We start from the raw sequence: 22026 nt of genomic DNA on the forward strand, positions 1-22026 counted from the left end.
CTGGCAGCACAATCTGAAGGAGCCCGCACCCCTCCGCAGGAATCCTCAGACCTGCCTGGAGGCCAGAGTCTGACCCCTTTGGGTGGATGGCCTTAGAACAGGAGCAGGACACCTGAGAACACTAGGGAAAACTTGGGAGACACAGGGACCGGAGAACCGACACAAGCCTGCAGAGGGAAGTGGGGGTAGGGCGAGATGGAAATTTTTAAATATAAAAAAAAAAAACCATGAAAAAAAAAATAAGAGTCACTTTGGTCATAATGTTTCTCCACAGCAATAGGACAGTCACTAAGACAGGTTGTCTGTATAATATTTTGGTGTGTTATCTCTCTGTGTTGTGCCCATGCCCTGTGATGTTGAGGAAGGCTGTATTAAAGAACAATGGACTATCCTGACAAAACACGTAGTTCACAGCACACTTATAATTGATGACTCAAGATCAACAATTGGGGCAGAAATTAATGAACCCGTATGGTTTGGACGGAAAACGGCACTAGGTAGCTTCAGAGGGCAGTCATGTGCTGACACAGGGACAGTCATTATCAGGGAGGTTAGGACTATTAAAGAGAAGGTGTCTGCTCTTTCATGGAAATATAGAAACATAGAAAAGGTGTTGTAAGGGAACTGCCCGCCCAGCTAAGCTTTGTACTGTAGAAGGAAAAGGAAGATGATTTCTGTACCAGAAAACAACTTCATACAGAATCTGCAGCTGCTCTTCTTACAAGACCAGGTTCATTCAAAACTAGAACCCCGTGTGGTAGTACCTTCTATGTACTGCTTTTATTTATGGAAAGAAGAATGCTGAAACATTTAAATTTCATGATTTCTTCCTCTGTGCTTCAGCTCAGGAGTGTTTCAGTCACCTTTGACAGAGTCCTTGCCCCAGCGAGGAAATTGTAAGAGTCCATTATATGAATCCCTGATGATGAAGCCTGGGTTACATTTTGAGACCATAACATGATGAAATGTCCAAGCTTTGAGACACTGTCATGAATAACTGTATGAAAACAATGGAAGTAGCCAAAGACAGAGATGGGTGAAAAGTTCAGAGAGAAAGAGCTACCCAAGACATTTGCGACTAAAGCCCCAGGAGGCCTAATAGAGCTAGAGGATTTGGTGTTTGCCCTGCAGGGTTTCAGTATTGCCTTGGTTCAATCTTTCTTTGAAAGGGAAAAGTGTATTCTGTGCCTTTGTATGTTGGGCATATATAATTTGTTTTGATTCTACAAGATGCCGCATTCAAGACATTGTCTTGATTTTCAAAAGAAACTTTGGATACTGGAACAGTATTAGGACTGTTATATAATACAGAGATCTTTGAAGTTCTGCTGCAATGCCAATCACTGCAGGTCTGGGGCAGTTCTGGCTGGGAATCACTATGCTGGGTCCCTTTAACACTCAGTCCCTAAGGAAGCCCCTCCTGTCACTCATGACGCACTAGCCAATCAGGGTCTCCAGACGGACGGTCATTGAGAACGGGTAGGGTACTTCCGGTCCGCTTAGCTGCAAGCTTCCACGGATAAAGGTAGCTCTAGCGTGCCGTTTGCTGAGCTATTTATTATCGGCTGCTGGGAGCCGTGAGGAGAGCGGGGCGAGCTCGGAATCCGCTATGGTGAGCAAGGGCCGCCGTCCACACACGGGTGGAGCCACGAGATCCAGTGTGGGGTCCTCCCGGGGCTGTGGGAACCGGCGGCGGACGCGGCGCCCCGCGAGGTCACGTGAGGCCCCTGCAACTCCCGGGTCTCGCGGCCTCCGAGTAGCTTCCGTGTGCCGGTTGCACCTGCTCGGAACAGAGGCTGGGTGGGTTGTGTGTGACGTCTTTTTTGTGCCGGCACTGTGCAGGGCGTGCGCATGCCCTGGTTTTTACTGTCGACGGATAAGCCAGATTTGCTAACTCGCAGAGTCCTGGTTTCTCAAGTGACTTCTAAAAGTTCTGCCGTTTGCCCCGAACATTCAGGTGTAGGATCCATCTGCAGTTAATTCTGTGCAGGGTGTAAAGTCTGTGCCATTAACACATCTGCTTGGAGATGCCAGGAAGGTCCAGTCACGGGTGTCAGTAAGGCCAGACCTATTGGGTTTCCTGTCTTCATGTGACTCTGTATTGATTGTGTTTTAATTTCTATGCTTTCTCTTATATTTTGTTGATCTTTTTGTTTTTTTCCCACCATACATAATGAGTTCTAGGCCATCTCGTGCTGCATAGTGGTAGCCGATCTAAAAAGAATTTTAGAAAAATATATCTATTTACTTTTTTGTGGCAAGTTTCTCTGCGTGATATGGGTTATAGAATTAAACTTAAGTTCCCTGCAAAAATAATAAGTGCTCTTAACAGCTGAGACATCTCTTGAGACCAAAATCTAATTATTGAATATCTGTACTTTTAAAACAACAGGATTACTTTTTCAAACATGTAAATGTTGATTCTTTTATCAATATAAAAGCATTCAAATAATTATGAGGATCATCTATATGAGAAAATAGATTAGCATGCTACACTAGTAATCTTCAGAAATTACAGTCACGAGAGTAGTCTCCCTAGAACAAAGACTTTCTGTTTATCACTTCCATTCCTTATATGTATTTTTTTTAATTTTTTTATTTTATTTTATTTTTTTGGTTTTTCGAGACAGGGTTTCCCTGTAGTTTCTAGAGCCTGTCCTGGAACTAGCTCTTGAAGACCAGGCTGGCCTCGAACTCAGAGATCCGCCTGCCTCTGCCTCCCGAGTGCTGGGATTAAAGGCATGCGCCACCACCGCCCAGCTTTTTTTTAAATTTTTGAGACTAAGTCTCACTGTGTAGTCCTAGCTGGCCTCAAAGTCACAGATCCATCTGCCTCTGCCTCCTGAGGTCTAGGATTAAAGGCATAAACTATCATACCTTGCCATATTTATAGCCCTTATATAACATTTAAATAAAATATTATAAGGTGATAGGTTAACAAGAAAGATATTGCCTTCTTGATCTCAAGTAAATGTGTCATGGTCATAGCATGTTTCTTTTTAACACTATATGGACATTTCCCCATTGTGTTTATTTCAGTTTATGTTAAGGCTTATTTGTTTATTTTATGTTGTGTACGTGCTGAGTTCTCTCAAAGGCCAGAAGAAGCGTCATATCTGTTCGAGTTAGAGGCATGTGAGCCAGTCATCCTGTGTGTTGGGAACACGACTCTGGTCCTGTGCAAGAGAAAGCACAGCACACAGTCTTGATAGCTGAGCCTTCTCTGTAGGCACTGCAGGTTTCTGAAGCTGGTAAGCCAATACCATGGAAAGATGGCTTTACTTAACTTTTCTTTCTAATGACGTAAAGTTATCAGTCAAATAGAACCCACTCAATGCACCCTCAAAAAAGAACAAGAGTCACTATAGAATTCTTGCTTGTAGTTGTCATGGTAATCTTTATGTTCACAATTAAGCTGGTGTAAATAATCATCAGTTCATGCTTTGAAATTGTGGGATGCTCTGTGTGATGGAATGTGAAGAGACTTGACTCCAGCAGTGTCACCTTGGAAGGGAAAGCCATCTTCACCTATCACCTTCTCCTTTCTGGTCTTTTTAGCAATTGTTTACAAGTTATGACAATAGTGCCACCTGCAACTCTGGCCCATCCAGGTGCTATCAGTAGCTTCCCAGCCATTGTATAATCACTGTTTGCATGTGACTCCGCCTTCTTTTTTCCAAGTTCAGGTAGAAATGAGTGCCATTTTTTAGTCTGGATACAAATATTCTTCTCAAGATACTGCTCAATGCCAACTCAAATTTGTAGAGTTTTCCCCCCCTTTGGTTTTTGGTTTTTGGAAATGGGGTTTCTCTGTAGCTTTTGAGCCTGTCCTGGAACTACCTCTTGTAGATCAGGCTTAATTCTAATTCACAGAGATCCACCTCCCAAGTACTGGGATTCAAGGCATGCGCCACCATCTGGCTACCTTCTATAGTTTTAAATAGAGTGATTAGTGCATAATTGGGTATTAGACATTTTGGTTTTGCTAAAGTAGGACTGAAATATGAGCACAACTCATGCAACTGGGAAAGAATTGGTAACTTACATTTTCATGCTGTAATATAAATTTTTTTAAAAGGCAAAGTGAATGCCTTTGGGCAGGCCCTTCCAAGGTATGGCACTATGCAAACACATCACTCACAACAGAGTTAGTGCAAAAAGTTTATTAGGGGGAAAGAGAGGCCTGTCAGTGTAGAGACATGAAGGGAAAGAAAGGCAAGGGAGGAGCAAGAGGCAAGAAAAAAGTAAGAGGCAAAAGAGCAAAGAATTAATTACAGAAAAATCCCACATTACGTCAGAATTGCATATAATAAAGGGTTATTTAATTAGGGGTAGAGTTACAGATCACAGTCCTCTGCATGAACAGGGAACAGGAACCAAATCCAGAAGCTGAGAGAGAGAGAGTGTGTGTGTGTGCATGCATGCTTTATGTTGGCATTTATAACAGGAGGCCATGCCCAAGTGGGATGGCATCTTAAAGGTTACTGGCTGAAGGAATTTTTATAGCACTTCCCCCTTTTATTTAAATAAAAGAGTTCCAAGCCTAAAACAAAACCATACATAATAAGAACAAACATCAAATATAAAAATTAGGATTACAACCAGCATAAACAATATTAAGCAAAGAACATATGCTAAATGTTTCAATAATCATTGGAGTCCAAGTCTTTTATTAGAAATGGCTGGGCTAGGGGCTGGAGAGATGGCTCAGCGGTTAAGAGCATTGCCTGCTCTTCCAAAGGTCCTGAGTTCAATTCCCAGCAACCACATGGTGGCTCACAACCATCTGTAATGGGGTCTGGTGCCCTCTTATGGCCTGCAGGCATACACACAGATAGAATACTGTATACATAATAAATAAAAAAATGTTAAAAAAAATATTCACTTTAAAAAAAAAAAAAGAAATGGCTGGGCTAAATCGTAAGAGGAAAGTAACTATGACTATCTAATCTTCAACCATATCTAAGGCCTCAGAAGGGATATAATATTACTTGAGTTGGTAGGTAGTGCAATTAAGCAGCTTCCAAAATGTGCAACAAAATACAGAGACAACTGGCTACCTGAACAATCACCCAAAGTCTCATTTGCAATGTTGAAGCAACCAACTTTGGCTAAAGCCTAGAATAACTGACAAATTACTTTTCAAGGTAGGAAAAATTTCAAAACTGTCTTACCCTGTCTTGGCAAGGTTTAGCGATCTCTTTTTCTTGTATCCTGTTTGTACTGTCCGGACATCATGCATTTTTTTAGTGGTTGAGGCATGGGCAGTTCCTTGCCCAAAGGCCCATTTTGCCAAGAAGAAAACAAGCTCCAAGTGGAGTATCTTCAGTGCTCAACATTCTCTGGGGAATAGATCAATGCTGCCAGGAGCAATCATGTCTCACGTCAACAGAAGCCTAAGTTATTAAATGCCGTGTTATACAGACCTGTGAAAGGGTTGAAGATTACCTCTATATACAGAATACAATTTGTATTTTTCTAAAGAACCTGATTAGTCTAACTATAAGTATGACAAACATGAATAACTATTGTTCTATATTACTTAATACCTGTGTACCTTAAAGACTAAGACTTCATATTAGAATATTTTTTTTCTCATTTTTTTATTCAAGATTTCCATCTCCTCCCCCTTTCCTCCCCTCCCTTCCACCCATACCCCCACTCCACCCCTCTCCAAAGACAAAGAGCCATCAGGGTTCCCTTCACTATGTTAAGTCCAAGGTCCTCCCAACTCCCACTAAGTCCAGGAAGGTGAGCAACCAAACTGACAAGGCTCACAGTGAGCCCGTCCATGCTGTAGAGTTCATGTTCATTGCCATTGTCCTTGGTTTCTCAGTCCTCCTCCACCGTCAGCCACATTCAGAGAGTCCGGTTTGGTCCCCTGTTCCATCAGTCCCATTCCGACTGGACTTGGTGGTCTCCCGTTAGATCTGTCCCACCATCTCAATGGGTAAGAGCACTCCTCGCGGTCCTGGCTTCCTTGCTCATGATCTCCCTCCTTTTGCTCCTCATCAGGACCTTGAGAGCTCAGTCTGGTGCTCCTATGTGGGGCTCTGTCATTTTCTCCATCCAATGCCAGGTGAAGGTTCTATGGTGATATGCAAGATATTCATGAGTATGACAATAGGATCTGGACATTTCTGGCACCCTCTCCTCAGCTGCCCTAGGAACTAGCTGGGGTCGTCTTCCTGGACACCTGGGAACCCCTCTAGAGTCAAGTCTCTGCCAACCCTAGAATGGCTCCCTTAACTAAGATATATAATTCCTTATTCCCATATCCACCCTTCCTATACCCAAACCATCCTATTCCCCCAAGCTCTTCCACCCAGGCTGGTGGGAGGTCCCTTCCTTCATATTAGAATATTAAACAATCTTTAAATAACTGCAAAAAATGAGAACAATGACCTCAAAAATGAAAAGAATATACAAGCATCTTGATCAGAGGTAGAAATGTATATTGCAATATGATGAATATATCCTAAAATTGTATCAATAATCAATGTCTTAAACAGAGGTAGAAACATGCAGGCATACAATCTGACAAAATAACTTTTCATAGGTGTACAAATGTTGTAAACAGAAATAGGAGTATATTCAATATAACAAATATAATTTAAATTTGTATCAATATACAGGGATCTATACCAATGTAAACTGCGTATAAATAATAACTCACAAGTATTCACTCTATTGCTATTATTATTAGTGAGTAAGATCACACTAATCTACCTATTATCACATCCAATTTCCCTTTTTTTTTTTCAGAGAGATCCCTGAGCCTCCAACCCTATGCCTGTTATGATCAACCCCTAAATTGATATCCCTAACACTGAGAACAAACTTTGTTGGAAGAAGGGATGTCGTGTTCTAGAATTAGTTCCAGCTATTATGGGAGCGATGTTCTTTCTGTAGGATCCTGTAAAAGTAAAATGATGTTTAAGTTTCAAGATTGCCGTCTGGTATAATTGCAAATAGTCTTCTGAATAGTCGATAGGGTTTTACTGAGGTTCTTTTTTGGAGTTCTGGCCAGAACGTTGTAAGAAGGTGCACCATTTCAGCTAACCAAGTTGGAACCATCTTGAGCAGCTGGTACCCAAAACCGGTCTATAAGACCAGTAGCACTGTCAGCATCATGATGTCATATCAACCAGGTAGAGTCATTGTTGTGGGGCCCCATCGTCTTCCTGGAAACTTCAAAGATTATTGCAGGAAAATCTATTGTTCATTGTGGAAAACTTAAACATTATTCACATAGGCTAAAGGAATTCCTGCAGCAAAGAACAGACAAGAGAGACAAGTGAAGGAGGAGACAAGAGAGTGAGCTGTGCTCTGGTGGGCACTTTTAAAGGGTGCACATGTCACCCAGCTGACCGTGGAAAGGTGGTGACATAACTGCCTTTGTGTCAGAGACAGGCTGCTGCTGTGACAGAAACTAACATTCATTCCCCCTTTTGTTTATTATAAAGAGGTGAGGAAATAGGAAGGCATAGCTGGTGAGTTGGGAAGAAGGACATCATGTTCTTCAGACTGCCTCTTGTTGTATGGGGGCATTGGCATCTATGGAGAACCTGAGAAAGCTGAGAGTGCTGGCTGTTTTACTGACTATCCAGGCTCTGTATGACTGTCTGGTGCTAGGAATGTTTAGGCATGGTTGAAGCCATCTGTGAGGTAGAACAGCTTGGGGCTACCCTCTTTGAAGCTACCCAGGAGATTTTGAGGGGATCTGACAGGATGCTTGCAGAAAATAAAGTTAAGAAGTTTTAGAGGGAAATTTTTTTCTTAGGGCCTGGTATTTGAGGGATGGGAGTCTCAAGACCAGGGGAAGGTCAGGGTCAGGAGATCCCACTCTTAGGAATGGACAATAGGTGGGAAAACTTAGGCTGTTGATTGAAAGTACCTATCTGGAGTTCATTTAACCTCTTCAATGTAGATCCAAGTTGACTCCATGGAGCTTACAAGAGTTGTTTTTGTGTTTACAAAAGAGATAAGTCTTTAGACACATTAGCATTCCTACTGTTCATAATATGTACTGAAGTTCACATTGTAGAAAATGTGGCATATTCATGCCTTTGAGTCATGGGGACACAAAAATGATTCTGTTTAAAAGCATTAACACTCTTTACTCTATCCAGAAGACTAAGTGTATATAAATTAGACAAATGGTTTTTAGCACAGTGAGATGCACTTATAAGTGTATACTTTAAAAACAACAAAAGGAAATTTAAAATCTTAAGCTTGTGACTATGATAATAGTAGTGGCGCTGTACCAGAGCTAGATTAGTAGCTTATCAGAATTCCATTGATTAATGTTAAGACTAAGAACTTTTGGAGTCTTAATACAACAGTAGAGTAGTGAGAGAAAGAAACCAGAAATGTGTTCCATTTTTATACACTTAAATCACGTTCTTTTTATAACCACCTAAGCTTTTCCATCCTCAGACTTTATAACTTAAATTTACACACCTTAAAACACCTTATACCCTAAACAATTTTCTTAGATCCTCACATCTTAAGCTTTTATATCCTTACATAAACTTTACACCTTTCTATGTAATTCATCAGGAGACACAGGTGGTTGATTACTGAGGGCAGTTATGGTAGACTGATTTCCTTTAATTAAAGCAATCGTAAAAAGCTAAATTGAAATCTGTTTTGTGTGTTTATCTCTTTTCTGAGTCTGGTAACAGGGTACTACTGTGTCTAGACCTAGTAGTAGCAACAGGAGAGAGAGACCTGTGGCCTGAATTTTACATGCAAAGAGAACTGAGAAGGCAGATGAAGCCTTGCTTGCTACTGTTAAACTGACAAAGCTATCATTAGCCTAGTCATCAAACACCAAAGTTTGGAGAAGGATAAATTTCACCTGATTAAGTAGAAGTGCAAATCAAGCAGTTTCCGAATCTATTAAAAATGCCAGGTTTACTGGCTACCTAGGCAGCTATTCCAGGATCCTCCATGGCTGTTGGCGGCAGAGACCTCAGAGCAGCATCAGTTCTTTACTGTGAGGCCCAGAAGATCTGACAGACTTTCCCATGGAGTAGGAACTTGGGGTTAGGAGGACAACCTACCTTGTCTAGGCAAAGCTTGGCAGTCAAGTAATTCCCAGTGTCTTGATTTTCTACAGTCTGGTCAGGATCTTGGCAGTGAAAAAAAAAAGGCTGTTTGGGGTTTTTGTTTGTTTGTTTGTTTCCCCAATGATTGGTGTTGCCATATTTAAAGCAGGATCTAGGTGAAATCTGAGTCTCTAGAAGAAAAGAGAAAGGGTGGTAGAGTAAAACAGTATGCAAGTGTGTTCTTCTGTGCCCATTCATCTTCTTTGAAGGAAATAGGGTGCTGCCAGGAACTGACATGTCTATCACACAAAAATGGTTTTTATTAAACACATTAAATGCCATATTCTGCAGATCTCTGAAGCATTTGGGGACCGTCTATCTATTAGGTGTATCTGAATAGACAAACTCTGCTTATTTCTAGTTACTTGTTTTAAGCTTAACTTTGAAAACATATACAGGGCCAGTGATTTGTACTGAGCCTGTAAGATGTTGTAATAAAATTTGCACACTGTTGTATGAAATCTGAGTCTCTGGAAGAAAAGAGAAAGAGTGGTAGAGTAAAACACTGTGCAAGTGTGAGCCTTTTGAGTCCCAAGTGAAGTTGAGAGTGAAAGCAACTGCAGGACTGCAGACTGAAGATGAGAGGTAGCACAGTGGGCCTGCAGTCTGGCCTCAAGATGAGGGAAAGCCAGGAAGGAGCAGAAGGGAAGGGAGCATGTGGATCAGGAGGCCACAAGAGCCAGAGCCACGTGGAGAATACAGCAGTCTAGAGCTTAAACTCTTGGGAGATGTCCATGTGGGTGTAGCAGGCTGCAGGGGCCAGATAAGCGCACATGTTGTCCACATGGAAAGAAACACGGGAAGAATTGCACTCTAAAATTTGGAATTAGATCGACTCAGAGAAATGATCCATACATGCCTTACTGAGGCGTTAGATCAGCAGATACTCTAGGAAAGAATCAGCAAATGCTGGGCAAGATGAAGCTGGCCTCTCCATCTCTGACTAACTCCCATATTGCAGCAAACATACAGACAAAACATTTACAAAGTTTAGAGAGGGAGAACAAATGAAAATAAGCAAGTCTTGGAAGCAAAGAGAAAGAAACAGAGTGGAAAATTCTTTCTTTGTTCCCAGAGAACCTGGTCCATGGTATACTGAGGCCAGATTGGACTTAAAAAGAGTTGTCAGAATGTCTCCAAAAGACATCCCAGTGGAAGTGAGGTTTATGATACAGTTCCCAAGGATGAGGCAGGGAGAAATCCAGAACCTGAGTCTCTCAGTTATCTCTGAGACTCCAAGGTGTGCTTAATATAGCAGCCATAAGCTATATTAAGTTCAGTGTGTCGTCATGTGTGTCATCAGTGTGTCAAGAACAGGGGTCAGGAGCTAAGAGTCTGAGTGAGACACTTTATGTAAGGATTGTGCTGGGTAAGAGAATCCTCATATCCAGGAGAATGGTCTAGAGGCAGGCAGTCCTGCCACAGATCCAATTGCCAGTATTAAATGGAAGGCAAAACTGTTGGTGATTGAGAAAGCAGATCTGTTGCAGGTGAAGCAGGCAGGTAGGATCCCAGCATGGCCAGACCAAATGCCAGGAGAGCCTATTGAGTCTTGGCACCAATGTAAGGATAAAAAAGGAAAGGCGATATGGGTACCTTTTGGTGGGCCCTGCCAAGGTATACCACTGAGCAAACATACTACTTGCAATAGCATTAGTGCAAGAGGTTTGTTGGAGGAGGGACAAGCAAAAGAGTGAAAGGCCCTCTCAGAGTGGGGGCATCAGAGGCAGAGGAAAGAAGAGGCAAGAGACAAGTAAGAAAACTGTGCTTGGTGGGCACTTTTAAAGGGAACACATGGCATAGCTGAAAGGCACCTAGTGACACAGCTGCTTGGTGGCAGAGGCAGAAACTAACACCTGCCATGCCCTAACTTGCCTAGGTTGTAGCCTTAGCCTGCTCATAGTTTCTCATAAGTATTCATCAGGAAATGGAGGGAATTTAAATCCTCATTCTATGCTTCAGGGTCATTTTCAGGCAATGAAGGCTATGTAATTAGAGGTTCTAGTAAGGGAGCCAAGGGACCTGTCATCAGCTTGTCAGTGGCGCTCTTTTTACTTGACCTATGCTATTGTCTTTTAAATAATAATGTCATATCGTATTCATTGATCATGAGGTTCTGTACTCAAGAAAGTAAAATACAGAGAGGGGACTGTAGGAGAAATTCAGGCATGTACTAGCAGTCAGCCTGCCTACTACAATGTGCCTCTAAGCAATAAGAATATTCCCAGAAGTCAGAACATTGAATTATAAAGTAGTATGGGTAACCAGTAACTGCCCTGTTGAGGTGTCTGAACTTTTCACATCTCCTTTTCTGAGCTATTTTCTGGTGGGTTGTATGAGCACTCACTTTTCAATCCAAGATAATGTGCTAACCAATCATAGTCAATAGGCTTCCATCATGTAAGTAACTGCTCATGTGCTATTTCCTGAAACTACCCCTGGAGTGGTTGGTTCTCCATGCCCTTAAATGACCCACAGGCATTGCAGTCTTGTTGGGGACTCTCTGGTAACTATAACAATATGAGGGACAAATTCACCCACATTATGATCCTTAAGCACAAGGAGACACATACACATACATGATAAATAAATGTAATTACATATTTGAGAAATAAGCCTAAAAATATCATCAGTTGTTTTTTTTTTTTTTTCTTTTTTCCAGAACTGGGCTTATTAACTCTTGCTTGTTTGCCTGGGACTTACTATATAGTGCAAGTTTGCTTCTGCCTCCCCAGTGCTAATAAAAATGTATGTCACTGTGCACAGCCTCAGTGTTTACTAGTGAAAACCTGCAAGATGTGGCTTGGCAGGTGCTGTGGGACAATGGTCTTGTACCCTGTCACTTACATTGTATTATTTTAATAAAACCCTGATTGGCCAGTAGCCAGGCAGGAAGTATAGGCAGGGTGACAAGAACAAGAGGATTTGGGGAAGAGGAAAGAGTCAGTCTGCAGCTGTCACCCAGACACAGAGGGTGCAAGATGAGAATGTTTGTTGATTAAAAAGTACCAAGCCACATGGCAAACACAGACAAGAATTATGGGCTAATTAAAGATGTAATAATTAGTTAATAAGCCGGGCGGTGGTGGCGCACGCTTTTAATCCCGGCACTCGGGAGGCAGAGGCAGGCGGATCTCTGAGTTCGAGACCAGCCTGGTCTACAAGAGCTAGATCCAGGACAGGCTCTAGAAACTACAGGGAAACCCTGTCTCGAAAAACCAAAAAAAAAAAATAGTTAATAAGAAGCCTGAGCTAATAGGTTAACCAGTTTATGATTAATGTAGACCTCTGTATGTTTCTTTAGGACTGAACAGCTGTGGGACCAGGTGGGACAGAAATCTTTGTCAACAGACGGGGCGAGGGGATGCAAGACTAACTTCAGCTATTTACTGAAGTTAAGACCAACCTGAGCTAGTTGATACAATGTCCTCCCAAAACAAAAGCAGCTGTATGCAGTTCTGCACAGTATAATAGCAGGACTCGGGTCACAGAGGCAGAAGGATGGAAGCAAGTTTAACCTAGTGTTTGCATAGTGTCTAAATGAGGAAACCTATCCCTGACACCAAAACAACAAATGATGTCATAACCAATGAAAAAAAAAGAATACCTAGATTAAATTTATATCAATAAAGCAAAATCCTAAAAAAAATACCTACAAGTGGTGATAAGGTGCTTGCTTCTAAGTGTGATGACTTGAGTTCAATCTCTAGGATCCACATGATGGAAAAACTGACTCTTAGAAGTTCTCAGACTTCCATATGTGTGCAACACTTAAGTCACCATGCGTGGAAAAGTGGGACTGGGGATGTAGGTCAGAGGTAGAACACTTGGCCTAGCATATTCAAAGCTCTGGGCACCTTCATAGCACTTAAAGAAATATCTTGTTTGAGACAGAATCCTTTTCTGTTTCTGATCTCCTGTACTCTCCCTGTGTAGCTCAGGCAAGTCTGGATGCTGGAATTAGAGATGTGTGATATGCTGTTTAAAAATATCCTGAAGAGTCTGGGGAAAACTTCCTAATCAGAGAAAAGTACTAACAGCAAAATGCATTTACACTTCTCTTGCCCCAGGAATTAAATCCAGCAGGACATAGACTCTGGCAGCTGCTTTCTGTTCTCCCCACTTCAGAGGTCACTCATCCAGTTCCCATTTAATCCATTTGAGGTGAATTATCAGTGTGCTGGAGTTTTATGTCAACTTGACACAAGCTAGATTCATCCAAGAAGAGGGAGCCTCAACTGAGACTCTGTTTCCATAACATCTAGCTGTAGGCAAGCCTGTAGGACATTTTCTAAATTAGTGATTGATGGGGAGTGCCCAGCCCTTTGTGGATGGTGCCATCTTCAGGCTGGAGGATTTGGAGTATGTAAGAAGGCAGGCTGAGAAAGCAATGGGAGTGAGCCAGTAAGCAATACCATCTGTGGCCTGTGTATCAGATCAGATCCTGCCTCCAGGACCCTGCCCTGTTTGATTTCCTGTCCTGAATTCCCTCCTGAACATGGAGAGCAGGAGCCCTTGTGTAGAAGCATGCTTACTGTTGACCTCACTGTGCAGTGAACACAACTCAGCTGCTTTTACTGTCTCCATGGAAGGCAGATTTGCTAACTTGTAGAGCCCTAGTTTTCTCTAATATCCTCTAGAAGTTCTCTATGTGCCACTTTATTTTCATTGTTTAGAGAATACTTCATTAGTTTGTGCAATCAAACCCACATAGATAAAACCTTACATATTTAATAGTGTGTTACGTCTGTACAAATGGGGAAAAAAATTAACTTCAACATTTTTAGACCAATATGGCTGTTAATTTCTGTACGATGCCAACTCAACACAATTAACTGGGATACTTTGTTTTCCAAAGTTGACAGCATAGTTAAAGTTTGCATATATTTGTATATGTACACACACATACACACCAATAATGGCAGTATGTTTACATCAATAGCAGCAATAGCTTTTCCAGGTTCTGTAGTCATTTGAACAAAATTGTAGAGACATCCAGCACACTATTTTAAAAAAAGTAAAAGACAAATCCCAGAAATTGTAAATTTGATACAATTTTGATGTTAACTCAGTATTATTGCTCTGTTTGCATGTTTTTCTATATATGCAAGTCAACATTTCTCTGACAATGCCATATACTATATTTAGAAGGCCCAGAAATGAAACTAATAATCCTTCTTTTCTGTCTCATTCTAAAGTGACTTTGTGATTGCACTTGAAATTCTGTATTATGAAATATATTTAATGAGCACAGAGTTATGTAAATATTCCCAATTAAGTGTACATTTGCAAGGCATTCAGTCTCACCATTTCTATTACATGTCTATGGGATACTTTAGGATACAATAACCTATGAGGATGTGCATGTGAACTTCAATCATGAAGAGTGGGCTTTGCTGAATCCTTCCCAGAAGAGTCTCTATAAAGATGTGATGCTGGAAACCTACTGGAACCTCACTGCTGTAGGTAAGAATATGAGTTTTTCTTCACTTTTTAACTTAAAGGTACAAGCTTTTCCTCAAGATTTGTGTTCCCTATGATTTCAACTTTAAAAGAAGTAGTACATGGTAAATAAATCAGGCATGGTTCTAAGGATGACTGAAGATAACTGAAATGTTGCATAAATTCCAATATACCATACATTTCTGATACTATATTTTAGGTTACAAATGGGAAGACCAGAATATTGAAGATCATTGTCAAAGTTATAGAAGATATGGAAGGTAATTTTCTGTGTAAGCTGATATATTTGTGCCTCTAAAGAAATTTTATTGTGCTCTGATATTTAATGAAAAGCAACAGTTAAATAATTACAGCTTTATGATTATTATTAAATTCTTACAACATCTAGCACCTCAATTTTAGGTACCTGATCTGTCTTTGCAAGGTATTCATCTATGAAACAAGAGAAGGAAACAATTCCCTAACGAATGTTACCATATTAATCATATCCTCCTGAGATCCATCTTGTACAAGTATAGTTCCATTTAGTTTTTTTCCCTTAAGTGTTGTAAAGGCATTCAGATTGATTAGGGGATTAGATTATGTCCAATAACATTTATAAGTAAATTGTCCCTTCGTTAATTTAGTGTTACTCATATACTTGGAGAGACTTATCATAGGTTAGTGAGAAAGACAGTTATAGAGTCAAGAATGTTATCACTGGCCGGGCGGCGGTGGCGCACGCCTTTAATCCCAGCACTCGGGAGGCAGAGGCAGGCAGATCTCTGTGAGTTCGAGACCAGCCTGGTCTACAAGAGCTAGTTCCAGGACAGGCTCCAAAGCTACAGAGAAACCCTGTCTCGAAAAACCAAAAAAAAAAAAAAAAAAAAAAAAAAAAAAAAAAAAAAAAAAAAAAAAAAGAATGTTATCACTGTGGAGAATATAATCCCTACACCACATTTCTATGAGAAATGAGAAACAAAAAGTTAATATGTGAATGCAATGTGAAAAGCTTTTGATTTGTTCCTTTAATAGGTATATCATCTGTCACTCTGGCTACAAGCCAAGTGACCCTAAGGGATATGGAAAGAAGAAATATACCTCACTTTCTCCCAGAAAAATAAGAAGATATTTAGTAGTTCCCACAGTGGAAAAACATAGTAATCCTGATACAAGTGTACAAGTAATTGGATTTCCAACTTCTTTGGGAATGCATCTACATACGTACACTAGACAAAATCCTTATAAGTACAAGGAATCTGGAAATTCTTCTGTCTGTCCTGGTTCATGTTGCAAATGTAGTGTGAGTTGCACTACAGGAAAATGTTATGAATGCAATCCATGTGGTAAAGCTATCGGTTCTTCCAGGTCTCTTCAAAGACATTTAAAAATTCTTATGGGAAAAGGATGCTATAAACATGAGCCATGTACTAAAGGCTTTAATCATCATAGGCATCTTCAGACACACAAAAGAACACATAATGAAGAGGCACCCTATGATTGTAAACAACATGATAAAACATTTAGACTTGAGTCTACTTTACATTTACACAAAAGAACTCATTTGAAAATAAAACCCTATGAATATAATCAAGATGAGACACATGTTGTATGCCACAGTCATCTTCAAGTACCCAGAAATCATACTAAAAAGAAACAGTATGAATGCCATCAATGTGGAAAAGCCTTTGCAAGTCCCAGTCTTCAAACACATGAAAGAACACACACTGGAGAGAAACCTTATGAATGTAATCAGTGTGGTAAAGCCTTGACAACTACTGGTGATCTTCAAAGGCATGAAAGAACTCATACAGGAGAGAAACCCTATGAATGTAGTCAATGTGGTAAAGCCTTTGCACATAAAAGTCATCTTCATAGTCATGAAAGAAGACATAATGGAGAGAAACCCTATGAATGTAATCAATGTGGTAAAGCCTTTGGAGATCCCAGTAATCTTAAGCATCATGAAAGAAGTCATACTGAAGAGAAGCCCTATGAATGTAATCAATGCAGTAAAGCTTTTACAAATAGTCGTGCTCTCCAAAGGCATGAAAGAAGTCATACTGGAGAGAAACCCTATGTATGTAATCAATGTGATAAAGCCTTTGCATCCCGCAGTAATCTTCAACAGCATGAAAGAAGTCATACAGGAGAGAAACCCTATGAATGTAACCAATGTGGAAAAGCCTTTGCATATCCTAGTAATCTTCAACAGCATAAAAGAAGTCATACTGGCGAGAAACCCTATGTATGTAATCAATGTGGTAAAGCATTTGCACATAAATATCATCTTCACAGTCATGAAAGAAGTCATACTGGTGAGAAACCCTATGTATGTAATCGATGTGATAAAGCCTTTGCATACCGCGGTAATCTTCAACAACATGAAAGAACTCATACAGGAGAGAAACCCTATGAATGTAACCAATGTGGAAAAGCCTTTGCATATCTTAGTAATCTTCAACAACATAAAAGAAGTCATACTGGTGAGAAACCCTATGTATGTAATCAGTGTGGTAAAGCATTTGCACATAAATATCATCTTCACAGTCATGAAAGAAGGCATACTGGAGAGAAACCCTATGAATGTCATCAATGTGGTAAAGCTTTTGCACACTCCAGTAATCGTAAAAACCATGAAAAAAAGTCACACTGTAGAGAAATGCTATGAATGTAATCACTGTGATAAAACCTTTGCAGACCTCAAAAGTCTTCAAATGTATAAAATAAATCATACTGGAGAGAAACCCTATAGGTGTTATCCATGTGGCAAAGCTTTTGCACAAAACAGTCATCTTCAAAATCATGAAAGAATACATACTTGAGAAAAATCCCATGAGTCCAATAAATGAGGTAAAGCTTTGTACACCAGGCAAAGATTCCATCATTTTGAAGACCCCAGAACCATGGGGTGTCTAGCAAGACCATCAGCAGTGGTGAAGTGGAACCAGTCAGAGCTTAGAACAGAAGTTGTATATGCTTGCAGAGGACTGAGCCCCAAAATGACCCAAGCCCTTTGGAGAAGCTCTGAAGATTGACTGGATCCCAGTAGTGTTGATGTGGTGTTATTCATATTGTAAAAGTTTGGTTTTGCTTTTTTCAGATTGTGACTCCTCTGCTTATTCCCTTTTGAAGGGAAAAGGTATTTAATTTTGACTTTTACATGTGCTATAGTTGAAAGACTTTTAACTTTTAAAAGAAATTTTAGATTTTTAGTGAGATTGGATGCTTTTCAAAAGAAATTTTAATATTTTTTAATTTGGAAATATTGTGGGACTTTAAATAAACTTTTTATAATATGCTTATAATATAATATCTTGTGAATGAATAAGAAAGGAAAGGTTTTGGCTTTACAGTGATGTGCTTGGGTATCAAGTTGACAAGTGGTCAGTTGCACTGACTAGTCTTATGTCAACTTCACACACAAGCTAGAGTTATCAGAAAAGAAGGAAACTCAACTGAGAAAATGCCTCTGTAAGGTCCATGTCTAAGACATTTTCTTAGTGATTGGTGGAGAAGGGTCCTAAGATCTATAAGAAAACAGGCTGAGCGAGCCATGGGGAGCAGGTCAGTAAGCAGCACTCTCCAAGGCCTCTGCATCGGCTCTTTCCTCTAGGTTCAGTTTTCTGTCCTGACTTCCTTCAATGATGAATAGCAATATGGATGTGTAAGACAAATAATCCCTTACCTCCCTAACTTGCTTTTTAATCGTGATGTTTCATTGCTGAAATTCTAACTAAGACATGCTGTCTCAAAATATTCAAAAAAAGGGGGAATGATAAGGACAGATGGCTCAACAACTATGCTCACTGGCTGTTTTTCCAGAGGTCACAGTTTCAGTTCCTAGCACCCAAATGAAAGTTCACCCCTATCTGTAAGTCCTTTTCCAGGGTATCCAATACCATCCCATAAACATACTTGCATTTCTTTCTTTAAAAACATGATGCACTAGTTACATATAAGGCAAAGCCTTTCCTGGTTTCGCTTTCGGCCCGTAACTCTGACTCACATCCCTCTCTGAGGGTCTTTCGTGTCTAACTTCTTTTCACCACTCTAGAGGTGGTGGACCTGGGAGAATGAAGTCAGTACTTTAGGAGTACTGAAGTCTCATAAAATAGACAACTTTATTCAGTGTCCCAGACAGTTTATAATCTGTAGGTTAAGAAAGGTCACAAAAGTAGAGTTCTCATGAGTGCAAGCTATTATACAATGACAAAAATAAGTAATATGGGACAAAAACATGGATTTCCGTAGTCATATAAAAGACAGTTCAAATATTTAATTGAATGACAACTGCAGTCAATAATGAGTAATCTGAAGTCAACTCACACCTATCTGCTACACCTGGGAGGAACACAAATGCACATTCTAAAAACAATTTAATGTTTGACAAAACTGAGGTCACGAGACTCTTGTTTTGTTTGCTTGGAGTATGAACTTGAGCATTTAGAATTCTCAAATAACTCATTTCCAGGACTGTATTCTGACCATATACCTAAATTAAACTTATTTTAATCTCAGAAAAAATACATTTAGATTGTTTGCAAAGTGATTATAACTCCTGGTTTCCAGAAGAGGAATTTTAGATGAAGTATGGGCAATGTTGAAAAGACATATGAACAGGGAAAAGATCTCTGCTCAATTATGTGTCCTTTGGTTATTAAAATGGACTTATCAAACTAAAAAAGATAAGGAGGGCATTAATCATGAAGGAGTGATAGTGAATTCTTTGAATAAATATAAACTTTATGATCAAACCTCTTCTATGGTAAAAAGAGGCAAAATGGTGATTTTGTTCAGGCAAAATCAAAAGTAAAAATAGTATCACTTACATGTATGTTGTGGACAGTTCCCTCAGCTACTTTACTGGAGCCTCTTTCACATACATATCTTTCATTTTCTGAAGCCCCTGAAGCATGGGGCGAGTAATTTACTGATCAATCTCATCTTGAATTCTCCATTTTGGTGAAGACGTAAGAGAACCTATCATGAAGTGGACTTCATATACAAATTCGTTCCTGGCCTCATGATCTGTGATTGTTATTTCCATTGCAACTTCAGCAAAATCAAAATGTTTAACACCTAACTGTGCACTAACTAATCCATTTAAGCTCAAAAAGGAGAGGTGGCATTGAACTGTCCTCATATACTATCTTGTGAGGCAAAAATTAACTACAGTATTTGAATCCAGACCAAAGAGGCACTTAAGTATTCTCTGGATCCTTTGTTGCCTTCAATCTTACTTGTTTACCCTACTAAATTGTCATCTACAAATATAGCACAGAGGATAAACCTTTGGAATGGATTGATTTACACACTAACGGCCAGAAAATAATAACCTGCCAATGGCAGATTTACATCCAGGTTTAGTCATACCCAGGTATTCCTATATTCCTATATTCCTATGACCTTCAATAGTTTTGGACTTAAAAGATTGATTTGTAAAGTATACTTATTTATCCTGATAACATGCTTTTTTTGCCTTTTCCCTCCTAAAGAACCTCTTCTCCAATATTAATGGACTATATTGCCCCAAGACATGACAAACCCCCCCCCCCACTATGGTTCAATACCACTTAAGGTGTTAGAGCCTGTGAGGAAGGCTTTCCCTCAGGCTTATATAATTTAATATATAGATGATATCCTGTTCACGAGCTCTAAAGAGGAGGAGCTACAATTCACATATGACATGACTTAGGATACACCAAACAAAACAATGGAATTATTGCACCAAAACTGTGTGAAGATCAGACACTGCAGAATTTAGGAAAACTGGTTACTAGAACAACTGTTAAATCACACAAAGAGAAAATATACATTAGATAAGACAACTTAAAAACATTTAATGACTTTCAGAAATTATTACAGAACATTAATTGCTTTAGATCTCCATTTGGAGTGCCTACTGGTACCCTAACCATTCTAATTTAAAACTGTAGAAGGAGAGGCAGCATTGGCTAGTCCTCACACATTGCCTCCAGAGGCAAAGTAAGAACTACAGGTATGAATCCAAAAGTGGCATTTGTTTATTGTGTGGATCCTTGGCTCCTTTTAAAATTACTTATTTTCCCCACTAAATTGTCTCATGCAGTTAGAGCACAAGATTATAAACCTTTGGAATGGATTTATTTACACCAAAGGGGTAAAATACTACCAGCTTTCTTTAATGGTCTTACTCATATAGTAATTCAGGACATGATTTGTTATCAAAAATTGCATGATTTGATTGTTGCTGTATTTTATTACCCTTAACTAACAATCAGTGTTTAAATGTGTCAATGAACTGTATGGACTTTCTAATTACTTTCTGATTGCTATGAAAAGAAAGGAAATCATTACAGCTGGCAAGATAGGGGTTTTCTCATATGACTTAATTTTGTGATTATAAAAATTGTCCAATCTTCTCCCATTCAAGAGGCAAAAACTTCTTTTATTGATGCTCATCTAATGGATTAGGAAGGAGTCATAGTCCAGATAGTCATCAATCTATTAACACTTTTTTCCCTGAACCTGGGAGGTAGAACTGGCTGTTTTGATTCATATATTACAGTTAATTTTTTATCTTTTAAATATTGTTTCAGATTCTGCTTATGTTGTAGGAATATTTCCAACAATACAAACTGATTTAATTTTATTTAAACTTTCCATTATGCTCCCATTACTAAAAGAACTCAATCATTTGCTTAAAACCTACAGATGTCCTTTGCTTATTACTCATACTTGTGTATACACTTGCCTCTCAGTTTATAATGCAGAAGAAAATAACAGAAACAGAACAGAAGGCCATCCTGCCACATAATAATCAAAATAAAGAAAGAATATTAAAAGCTGCAAGGGAAGAAGTCCAAGTTACATATATTTTTTAAAAAGCAGACCATTTAGAAGTACACCTGACTTCTCAATGGAGGCTCTAAAAGTCAGAAGGGCCTAGACAGATGTCTTGAGGCTCAAAAAGACCACAGATGCCAGCCCATACTACTATACCCAGCAAAATGTTCCATCACCATAGATGGAAAAAACAAGACATTTCATGACAAACCCAAAATTAAACAACATCCTGTAGAAGGAGCGGTGGGGCTGCAGCCCACCACCTGGCTAGCTTTACACCCAAAATAATTACACAGAAACTGTATTCTTTTAAACACTGCCTGGGCCATTAGTTTCAGCCTCTTATTGGCTAATTAACCCATATTTAGTAATCCGTGTAGTACCACAAGGTGGTCACTTACCAGGAGAGATCTTAGCCTGCATCCATCTCAGAGAGGAGAGGCATGGCGACTGCCTGAAGCGTCTGCCTCTCTGCCTTCTACCTAGCATTCTGTTCTGTTTACTCCGCCTACCTAATTTTCTGTCCTATTAAAGGGCCGAGGCAGTTTTTTTATTAACCAATAAAATTAACACATAGACACTCCTCCATCAACATCCATCTACAAATCCAGCCCTCCAGAAGATACTGGGAAGAAAACTTGAA

At 39.7% G+C, this 22026-nt stretch overlaps 1 protein-coding gene across 1 annotated transcript; it reads left to right on the top strand.

Annotated features, from left to right (window-relative positions):
* Positions 1–1504: 1504 nt before the first annotated feature.
* On the top strand, positions 1505–17364 carry LOC119815215 (zinc finger protein 431-like). The gene is made up of 4 exons (XM_038331387.1): positions 1505–1612; positions 14453–14579; positions 14776–14836; positions 15591–17364. The coding sequence occupies exons 1-4, from the start codon at positions 1610–1612 to the stop codon at positions 17224–17226; spliced, it is 1827 nt and encodes a 608-aa protein (XP_038187315.1). The 5' UTR covers positions 1505–1609; the 3' UTR covers positions 17227–17364.
* Positions 17365–22026: the final 4662 nt, after the last annotated feature.

This window comes from Arvicola amphibius, chromosome 1 (genome assembly GCF_903992535.2).
Source record: "Arvicola amphibius chromosome 1, mArvAmp1.2, whole genome shotgun sequence".
Lineage (NCBI taxonomy): Eukaryota > Metazoa > Chordata > Mammalia > Rodentia > Cricetidae > Arvicola > Arvicola amphibius.

What these genes read in the sequence shown, in the direction of transcription:
- LOC119815215 (XM_038331387.1), top strand. An exon ending in CTGGAACCTCACTGCTGTAG is followed by an intron (nt 14,580 to 14,775) that starts GTAAGAATATGA and finishes ACTATATTTTAG; the next exon opens with GTTACAAATGGGAAGACCAG. An exon ending in AGTTATAGAAGATATGGAAG is followed by an intron (nt 14,837 to 15,590) that starts GTAATTTTCTGT and finishes TTCCTTTAATAG; the next exon opens with GTATATCATCTGTCACTCTG.